General features: G+C 45.4%; 1 protein-coding gene across 5 annotated transcripts in view; it reads right to left on the bottom strand.

Annotated features, from left to right (window-relative positions):
- Positions 1-2,320: 2,320 nt before the first annotated feature.
- The window catches only part of SLC22A1 (solute carrier family 22 member 1), a 43,529-nt gene continuing 34,945 nt past the window's right edge, over positions 2,321-10,904 (bottom strand). For 2 of the 5 annotated variants that reach the window (XM_015472927.3, XM_024996604.2), the window contains one exon: positions 2,321-9,161. In XM_015472927.3, coding sequence (XP_015328413.1) covers positions 9,053-9,161 — 109 coding nt within the window. In that variant the 3' untranslated portion in view covers positions 2,321-9,052. The remainder of the gene's footprint in view (positions 9,162-10,904) is intronic. The other 3 variants (XR_009495780.1, XR_009495781.1, NM_001101098.2) reach the window with 3 other exon arrangements.

Raw genomic sequence — 10,904 nt, 5'->3', positions numbered from 1 at the left:
GTGGGTAATGGACAGGGAGGCCTGGTGTGCTACAGTCCATGGGGTCGCAAAAAGTCAGACACAACTGAGTGACTGAACTGAACTGAACTGATTTGCTTTGGAATCTGCCCTTCTTCAAATCTGTTCTGCTTAAAACTCATTTATTTCCCAAACCTTGTGCTGATCGTGTCTCAGCAAACCGGTACGTTTTACTCTTGGAAATGTTTTCTCAAACTATGTTAATGAAACTGTATTTGCTTGGAAATCTGCCTTTCTTCCAGAGAAGGCAATGGCAACCCACTCCAGTACTCTTGCCTGGAAAATCCCATGGACGGAGGAGCCTGGTAGGCTGCAGTCCATGGGGTCGCTAAGAGTCGGACACGACTGAGCGACTTTACTTTCACCTTTCACTTTCATGCATTGGAGAATGAAATGGCAACCCACTCCAGTGTTCTTGCCTGGAGAATCCCAGGGATGGGGGAGCCTGGTGGGCTGCCGTCTATGGGGTTGCACAGAGTCGGACACGACTGAAGCGACTTAGCAGCAGCAGCAGCAGCAGCAGCAGCAGCTGCCTTTCTTCAAGAGTCACGTGATTGTTTTATGGCTGGAGATGACTCTCCTTGTGCCATTCTGTCTCAAAACGCATGTTGTGGGAGAGGGGCCTGGTGTGACCCTTTCAGTCTTGAGGTGTTTCTTTTATCTGATTAGCAGCTTGCTAACTGATATGAAAGGGGGCACTCTTTCTGTCCCCTTCTGATGTCTATGTCAGAAGCTTTATCTATCTCTTTTTATACTTTAATAAAACTCTGCTACCCAAAAGCTCCGAGTGATCAAGCCTCATCTCTGGCTGCAGATGGAGTTCATCTCCTCTGGGGGCTACGAATCCTGCTGTCATTCACGGCTCTCAGCCACAAACTTTCACTATGATCATGGTTCAGAAGAATTAATATTAAAAAATGAATATCACTGATGAACATAGATGCAAAAATCCTTAACAAAATTCTAGCAATCAGAATCCAACAACACATTAAAAAGATCATATACCATGACCAAGTGGGCTTTATCCCAGGGATGCAAGGATTCTTCAATATCTGCAAATCAATGTAATAAGAAATGAAATAAAACAATCAAATCATAGACATTATATATTTTAAGCATGCTTTCTTTCCTTCTATATCTGTTTCTTATTTATGGTTGTTAACCTTGGTGTTAACCTAACTTTGAGTAGCAAACTCATATTATTTGTGTTGAACAATTAACAGAATGCCTTATAAACTTTATTAGGAATTGGCACAATTCCTGTGTGCTCCTTTTAATTATTATCGTGGACTTGTGACTCTTTTTATAGTCTCAGCTGGTTTCAACAGACTATAATTACTACAATTTGATGATGTTGAAACTGTCCCTGCTGGGCCGTGAGGAGCCCTCCATACTGTAGGCATCTTTGTCTCTTGAACACGACCTTAACCATCTCTGACAGTCTTTGTTGTTCGGCAAAAACGTTTCCTCCCACTTTTGAAGTCTGGGTTTTCCTTGTCTCTAGGTGTAGCCACAGCAGCTCTTCCCAGGATCTTAATTTCTTTTAGACAAACTGTATAGGAGACCAAAATCTGGGTGCCTCGAGTGCACATGAGATGGGCCGACGGGTTTTGACAGCAGCAGAGAGGCCTCAGAGGGAGCCTCAGCTCTGAGTGAAATTACAAATCTTTTGAAGACAACTAGTCAAAAATTCAAATTTGGACTGAGACCAAGATTAGGCCACAAAAGCTTGCCGTTCACAGATCAATTAGCAAATGTTTAAAGAACACTTACTTTTTTTTGCCTTTCAAATGTTATATGGGTTTTTTTTTAGAGATTTCATTTTTGGTGCAATGAATTACTCTGATTTTTCCTTGTGATTCTTTGGGGTGTTTTTTTCTTTTTTAATTTATTTTTAATTGAAGGATAATTGCTTTACAATATTGCTTTGGTTTTTAATGATGAGCAATTCTAGATTTTATCACGAATATTAATGTCTGGGACTATGATAACAAAGCAGATAAAAACCAAACTTTCTCTGAACAGATAGAGAGAGGTCAGGAGTTTGGGCTGGACAGTAAGTTGCAAAGGGTGGATCATGGGCACTGGTGTCTGGAATCAGAGGGGACGTCAGCACTTGGAGGAGAAGTCATAGAGATGGAGGCTGAAGGGCCTGAAATCCTCCCAGGAAGGGGAGGAACATTTTAGTACAATGAGAGGGTCCCCGAAGCATAGACGTGCTACCGGAAGGAGGACTCCTTCCAGGGCTTGAGAGTGAGCTCTTGTCTAACATTCAGAAATGGATTGTCTGAGGAGACACACAGGCCAATAAAACAAAGACTTTATTGGAAAGGGGCACCTGAGTAGAGAGCAGGAGGGCAAGGGAACCCAGGAGGACCGCTCCACTATGTGGCTCACAGCCTCGGGTTTTATGGTGACAGGATTAGTTTCCGGGTTGTCTCTGGCCAATCGTTCTGACTCAGGGTCCTTCCTGGTGGCACCAAGATGGATTCCAGAGAGGTGGATTCTGGGAGGTTGGTAGGATCCCAGAGAGGTGGATTCTGGGAGGTTGGTAGGACTTTGGACTGGTGTCTCCTTTGGATCCTTCCCGAATTCTTCCCGTCGGTGGTCGCTTGCTGGTTCCACTTTCCTCACCAGGACCTCCTGTTTAAGATAGCTCATGTAAGGGGTTTACTATGGTGCCTGGCCAGGGTGGGCAGCTTCAGTTAGTGGTTTCCTTAACAGATGGACACTGGGGTTTCTTTGAACGAGGCTAACTGAATGACCAGGTGTGATCCTCTAAAAGTCCAGACCCTCCTTCCAGGATTACGTGCAAACAAAACTAGAATCAGACTTAAAGAAAAGGCCCATACATCACCAAGTTCTCATCTCAGCTGTTCGTTAGCTCTTGAAATACCCCATGATACCCCCCTGGAGCCAGGAGAGACTCCACCAGACATCAGCAGTCAGGGTGGTGAAAAGCAGGTGCTGTGTACCTCCAGGGCCACTTGGCAACTGCATCCTTTCTGTTCTCAGGCTGCTGGGGGGAAAACGGTGGAGCGTGTTGCGGGTGGGATGAGAGGAGGCATACGACAGACCTCACACTGTCATTGTCATAACTGAGAATGAGCTGAAGGACACACAGCCGTCTTTCGTGTCCGTGCTTCTCTCTTGGCAAGTTAAGGAGGTGGTGGGTGGGACATGGGAACTGCCTGACTTCTGCGGGGCTCACGTGCTCAGATGTGCCCTATACTCCACATCTTTGTTCTAACTTTCTTCCCTTCTTCTAAAGACGCCCTTTGTCCCTCCATTTTTACCCTAGAAGGCAGCTTTGAGCTTCCAGTTTTACAAGTTACAGGTTAGCCATCTCTTTGTTTTCTTATCACCTTCCCAACTCACCTTTCATTCCCAAAAGGACCTAGGGAGGTATATCTGCTAAAGAAAAGGCCACGTGGTTCCTGGGATATACAAGGTCACTTCCCAAGGGGACAGCAGCCTCCCTCCACATCCCTCTAAGGGCAGAAGGTCAGAACACATTTGTTTGCATTTGAGAGGTAAGTATAGTTCCTAGTGGGCTTCCCCGGTGGCTCAGCGGAAAAGAATCTGCCCACCAATGCAGGAGTCACAGGTTCAATCCCTGGGTTAGGAAGATCCCCTGGAGGAGGAAATGGCAACCCACTTCAGTATTCTTGCCTGGAGAATCTCATGGACAGAGAAGCCTGGTGGGCTACAGTCCTTGGGGTCACAAAAGAGTCAGACAAGACTTAGGGATTAAACAAGAACAATGAAGTACCTAGTGGGAGGGGAGTTATTTAGCTAAGACAGAGCAAAAAATTTAACTGAGATGTTTGGAAAATGTCAGTTCAGTTCAATTGGTCAGTCGTGTCCGACTCTTTGCAACCCCATGGATTGCAGCACACCAGGCCTCCCTGTCCATCACCCACACCTGGAGCTTACTTAAACTCATTTCATCAAGTTGGTGATGCCATCCAATCATCTCATCCTCTGTCGTCCCCTTCTCCTCCTGCCTTCAATCTTTCCCAGCATCAGGGTCTTTGCCAGTGACTTAGTTCTTCACATCAGGTGGCCAAAGTATTGGAATTTCAGCTTCATCATCAGTCCTTCCAATGAATATTCAGGACTGATTTCCTTTAGGATTGACTAGTTGGATCTCCTTGCAGTCCAAGGGGCTCTCAAGAGTCTTCTCCAAACCCACAGTTGAAAACCATCAATTCAGAGAGCTTTTTTTATGGTCCAACTCTCATACCCATTCATAACTACTGGAAGAACCATAGCTTTGACTAGATGGACCTTTGTTGGCAAAGTAATGTCTCTGCTTTTTAATATGCTGTCTAGATTTGTCACAGCTTTTCTTCCAAGGAGCAAGCATCTTTTAATTTCATGACTGCAGTCACCATCTGCAGTGACTTTAGAGCCCAAGAAAATAAAGTCTGTCACTGTTTCCATTGTTTCCCCATCTATCTGCCATGAAGTGATGGGACCAAATGCCACAATCTTAGTTTTCTGAATGTTGAGTTTTAAGCCTGCTTTTTCACTCTCCTATTTCACCTTCATCAAGAGGCTCTTTTCTTTGCTTTCTCCCATAAGGGTGGTATATTCTGCATATCTGAGGCTACTGATATTTCTCCCTGAAATCTTGATTCCAGCTTGTGCTTCATCCAGTCCAGCATGTTGCATGATGTATTCTGCATATAAATTAAATAACCAAGGTGACAATATACAGTCTTGATGTACTCCTTTCCCAGATTGGAACCAGTCTGTTGTTCCATGGCCGGTTCTAATTGTTACTTCTTGACCTGCATACAGATTTTTCAGGAGGCAGGTAAGATGGTTTGGTATTCCCATCTCTTTAAGAATTTTCCAGTTTGTTATGATCTGCACAGTCAAAGGCTTTGGTGTAGTCAGTAAAGCAGAAGTAGATGTTTTTCTGGAGTTCTCTTGCTTTTTCTATGATCCAGCAAATGTTGGCAATTTGATCTCTGGTTTCTCTGCCATTTCTAAATCCAGCTTGAACATCTGGAAGTTCTCAGTTCACATACTGTTGAATCCTCACTTGGAGAATTTTGGAAAATGTACCTGCTAAGAAATTTTACATGCAGTCTTGTATGTTTGGGGTGATTTTCATATGTAACATAATATGCCATGTGAAATGTGTGAGAAAGAGAGAGAGAACAAAGTGAATTGGTAAGATGAGACAAACAGAATTTGGATCAGCAAGAAAAATGTGTTTAGCTCACAAAATGCTTGATAGGGCAGGACTAGATTGTGGACTGTCCAGGAGGGAAAGCCTGGCCACTCCAAAGATAGTCAGGCCACGCAGAGAGAATGTGGCAAAGCAGGATGGGGAAGGAGAGTCAACAACAACAAAAAAAAACACTGTCATCTGATTTCCAGTGAAGGCGACCAAATTCTAGGAACTGTAGTAGTTGAATAAATTCTCTTGCTCAATGCATCACTGTACAGTCATGACAAAGAATCAGACCCACATGGCTGTAATGGAAGAAAGTTAACTTGCAGACCGATGTCTATGGCATCACTTCACGAGTTCTCAGGCCACGAAATTCAAATGTGTGAGAAATGCAATCTTGTGTTTCTCAGACTTAGTTTTTATCTGAAGTCCTCATTCTTCCAGGAAGTGTCCTCCCCGATGTGCCCTGTCCCTTGCAGTGGGGCCTGGCTCCATCCCCAGCAGTGGGTGTGGGTACAATGGGTGTGCCCCAGCAGCCACCTGGGTCCTGGGGAGCCCTGTCCAGCATAGCAAGGAGATGGTGGCACCGGAACCAGTCCCCAAGCCATCAACTAGTGCCGGACAGACAGCCTTGAATTTCTTCAATGTGAGCAAGAACTCTTATCTTGTTTAAGCTTCAGATGTTTGGGAGATTTCAGTTACAGGCAAATTTAAACCACTGCATTAGACTAACACACCCCCAGGGAAGTCTACCAATGTCTTGAAATATCAGATTTTGGACCTTCACCTGCAGAAAGGAGACATAGTGGGGTGGAAATAGGACACGTTGCCCTTAGCAACCAGTGCAGGGACTGCAGTGTCGGATGGCTCAGTGGTTTCTCCAGCTGGAGCTCGGAAGGTCCCCTGGGCCATGCAGATGTGGGGACCAGGTGGACTGGAGCTGGGACGAGGCCATAAAATCAGCAGATGGTGGAGGAGGCATGGGAGTCAAATTCGGCTCATTCCAGGGTTGGGTCCCCTTCTGTGACATAACGTTGCCACTTTAGGGCCACGCTGTGTCCCAGGGAGCACGCGTCCTGTCCTGCAATCACCCGCCCTCTGTAGACACTGGCCCCGCCCACCTGTACCCCTTGGGTCCTACCAGGCAGGCAGCCCCGCCCCCATTGCTTCCTCTGTCTCATCAGTGGTTAGCTTTCAAGACCTGCAGGGAGAAATCTCTAAACGTGGGGCTCTAGACACTGCAGGAAACTGGGGCATGCTGGGGAGCTGATGTCGAGACCCTCTCATCCCTCCACTTCCTTTGAGGTTGGCTGTGCTGCTCCTCCACGTCCAACAGGATGACTGAAATGACCTCACAAAGGCTTCATTTCTACTGTGAGTCCTCATGTGGGCATTGGTCCCAGCACATCTATAGCTTCCTTCCGGTTCTCTAAGGGGCCAAGATGACAGAGGCATGCATACAGCAGGTGCTCAGTAGATGCATGCTGAAGGAACAAGACTTCTTCCAGGTAGGCCTGGGGATGCTTGGCTGCCATGTTCTTTCCAGGAGCTGCCTGCTTCCTGAGGCCTGAGTAACACCTCCCAGGCACTCTAAGTGTCCGCCTGCCTTCTGTGGCCCACCCCCACCCACCGACCCCTGAAGGAATGACTCTGGCTCTGTTGTAGCTACAGCGAGGAGTCGGGGGCCCAATGTCCCCTCCTGACACACGGCTTTCCTCCTGTGCCCTGGAGAAGCTGCTCCCAGGATGCCAGAGAAGCACTCCTTCAGACAGGCTTCACTCTGATCCAAACCCTTGTGATGTTCAAGGGTGACCTGCTTCTCTCCCAGAACCACGTGTCTACTTTGTCCAGACATGTCTTCTAAGCAGAAAGAAAATCAGGGGTTTTACTGTTGTTTTTAACAATAACCCAGCTCCAATACTTTGGCCACCTGATGCAAAGAGCTGACTCATTGGAAAAGACCCTGATGCTGGGAAAGATTGAAGGCGGGAGGAGAAGGGGGTGACAGAGGATGAGAGGGTTGGATGGCATCATCGACTTGATGGACATGAGTTTGAGCAAGTTCCGGGAGATAATGAAGGCCAGGGAAGCCTGGTATGCTGCAGTCCATGAGGTTGCCGGGAGTCAGATGCAACTTAGAGACTGAAAAAACAGCAACCTCCGTCTAAAGCCTTCTTCAGGAGCTTTGCCCAAGATTCTAAGGAAAATTAGAGAGGGTATTTTTTAATACACATTTGAAAAACTGATTCAAAGCCTGCAATTAACATATTTGCTACCAGTAAAGAGTATAACTGTGATAGAAAGAGAAGACTCAGAATCGGGGCTTTGCTTGGGAGAAGCTGAAGTGGAGCACTAGGTCCCCTCCATGCGCCCCAGATGTGGTTTTGTTTTAGTTATTATTTATTTATAATTTAAAAAATTCGAATCTAGTTGATTTTTTTGTTTTTGTTGTTTTACCAATGGCAGAGTTTCAGGTTTCCAATTAGCTCATGTTCACTCTCAAAGGAAGATCAGTGCTGCCCAGAATGAAATCCCAATATCACGAGTCCACGAGGCCGTCCCTTGGCTTAGCCAACCTGGCCAGGAGTGTTTATAAGGCAATACCACATGTCTTCAATCACGCTTCCAATTTGCATTCGAATCTTTTCTCCCACAGTGTGTTCTGAAGGGTCCTCATTTGTGGTTTGTCTCACGAATAAAGAACTTTTAAAATAAACAAAGTTTCTGTTTTCTCTAAGAACTGAAATCACTTCTTGAACTAGAACTTGAACCAGTTACTATTGCTGCTGCTAAGTCACTTCAGTCGTGTCCGACTCTGTGCAACCCCATAGACGGCAGCCCACCAGGCTTCCCCATCCCTGGGATTCTCCAGGCAAGAATACTGGAGTGGCTTACCATTTCCTTCTCCAATGCATGAAAGTAAAAAGTGAAAGTGAAGTCGCTCAGTCATGTCTGACTCTTAGCGACCCCATGGACTACAGCCTACCAGGCTCCTCCATCCATGGATTTTCAGGCAAGAGTACTGGAGTGGGGTGCCATTGCCTACTCCGCCAGTTACTACTAACTCAGAGTAAATTGAACTTGGGACTTCCTCAGTGGTCCAGTGGGTTAACTCCACGCTTCCAATGCAGGGGACATGGGTTCAATCCATGATCAGGGAATTAAGATCCCACATGCCATGCAGTGAAGTCAAAACATTTCTTTAAAAAATTATAAAAAGTAAGCTGAACTCCTTTTTTGTATGTTCACTGTGATATTCCATTGCTGGCGTATGAGGTCACCTTCTAGAATCACAAATAAGAACTAAAAGCAGGAGTGAAATAGAATGAGGCATTCCTAAAATGCGGGTCGCCGAAACTCTTTCCCCCAAAATTCTTATAGACCTTCTGATCTTGGAATAAGGAGCCTGTTTTGTGCCATCACGAGTGTATAAGCATGCTTAGGGTAGAGTTGGCTGGAAGAGTCACCATATTCATAAACCAGTAGTCCTCCAAGGAGCCTGCATGCTAAAATACTTTTGCCAAGATGATGCCTACAAAGACGTTTTCTTTCAGAGAGTGAATAAAGCACTACTTATTCTAGGAAGCCAATGACAGAGGCCTCTGGTCTAACAGTATTTAAATGCTACTGGGCTTTCAAAATACTTTGGATAAGTAAGTACTTGCTAACCACCAATAGCTCTCACTAAAGAAGATAAGTAGATAAAAGATAGCCAGAGCTTTGCGAGACTTCAAGAAAACAAAATAGAGCAAAGCACAGTTAGCCTTCTCTAGAACTGATATTGATTTGAGGGCAGGCAGGTGGGAGGAAGCGTTCAGGGCTTCTGAAAGGGTGAGAACTCGGTCTTCACTTCTGCTGCGCGGTCCCCTGCGAAGCATCTCTCTCGGCTGCCTGTGTGTTGAGTTCTGATGTTTGAACCTGAAGGTAAATCTTGTTTTCTTTGGGTTTTGCTTTCCTGCAGTGACCAAAAAGAAAAATTTTAGTTACAATAGGGACTTCCTTGGTGGCCCGGTGGCTAAGATTCCACACTCCCAAAGCACGCGGCCCCAGGTTCGATCCCTGGTCAGGGAACTAGATCCTGCCTGCCACAGCTAAGACCTGATGCAGCCAAAGAAATAAATATCTCTTTTCTAGTTTTTAAGTTAATATCAATAATGGCTTTTTAAGAATCTGTTGCAAAGTTTCACCTGGGAATAAGTCTCTGAAGGTGAGAATGTGCATAGCAGGTGATGAAGAGGAACAGGCTCAGCAGAGACCTCGGGTGGATAGTTTCTGGTCCTCTGCCTGTTTTGCTATGGTTTCTTACATTTTTAAATAGTTCTTGAAAGTCAAATGTTAAATATTATTTCTTGACATTTGAAAATTGGATGAAATCTCAATGTCAACTTCCATACATAAAGTTGTGCTGGAACCCAGCCACGCCCATTCATTTATGAACTGTGACCGCTTTCGTTCTGAAAGGACAGAACCTAGGGACAAAGACTGCACGTCCCCAAAGCCGGAAGTATTTACTCCTTGGTCCTTTACAGAAAGGGTTTGCTGGCCCTTCCACAGAGCATCTGTTGTGTCTCTGTCTCACAGCATCCCCTGAGAGTCAGCATTCCATTTTGAAGCTGGGGCTTGGGGGTATCTAGCACAATTTCCTTTATCTGTAGCTAATGACAACAGCTGCCTCACAGGGTTTTGCGAGGATGGGCACCTGAAACTCAGTGAAGTTGACGCAGTGTGACATCTATTAGCCAGAGCTCCCATCACTCCCAATCCCTGACCTTGTTTCCTGGAAAGTAGGGAAGAATGTATCATTTTTTAAATAAATCATTGATTTGGCTACAAGGGATCTTGGTTGCAGAATCTAGTTCTCTGACCATAGATTGAACCCGGGCCCCCTGTTTTGGGAGCGTGGTGTCTTAGCCACTGGACCACCTGGGAAGTCCCAAGAAGGTATCAGTTGAAATGATCTCTCTATTTATGAAATTCGTATAGCAGAGAAGACAGATAATGAAATAAGTGGTGATTATACATAGTGAAGGACATTATCGAGAACAGAGGGTGTCCATGGCGGCATGGAGCTCCAAGCAGAAGCCCTGGCCTCCCCTGGCCGGGCAGGAATGGCTCTGATGATGGAGTGAAGGGACAAACACAGCATCATAAAAGATGACCAAGTGTCTATTTACAAATTATAACGAAACTTTTCAAAATCAGGTAGTTAGCCTTAGCTATATGTGTCTACTCCTTGGGGCCAGAGGAAGACATTGTCATCAAGGACAAACGTGTAGCTGTGTGTGTCTGCTACACAGACGACAAAATGTGCTTACAGTTCACATAGAGTGTGTGTCCATTATCAGTACTGAGAGATGAAGAATTTCTCAAAGTGAGGCGCGCTGACGGGTATTGATCGTCATGAAAAGATCAGGTTCCCCCATTCAATTATGAAGTCCAAAACCTAAAAGGCCTAGGAATCTGCATTTTAGCGAGCTCCATTTGTGACTCCTCTGCCGAGTAAATTTGAGAATCACCGAGGAAATCACACAATATGCATGAAGAATGGCAAGAATCCAAGGTTTGTTGGACACCTACTATGTGCCGGGCTGTGGATAAGTCGTTGTCACCTACTTAACCTCATTGAATTTTCACAGCACACTTCTCAACTAAGAATTATTGTGGCTATTTTTCAGGCAAGGAAATGAAGGTTAGAGGG

Source organism: Bos taurus, chromosome 9 (genome assembly GCF_002263795.3).
Source record: "Bos taurus isolate L1 Dominette 01449 registration number 42190680 breed Hereford chromosome 9, ARS-UCD2.0, whole genome shotgun sequence".
Taxonomy (NCBI): Eukaryota; Metazoa; Chordata; class Mammalia; order Artiodactyla; family Bovidae; genus Bos; species Bos taurus.
The sequence above is the reverse complement of the archived record's forward strand: the minus strand, read 5'-3'. Positions and strand labels throughout refer to the sequence as shown.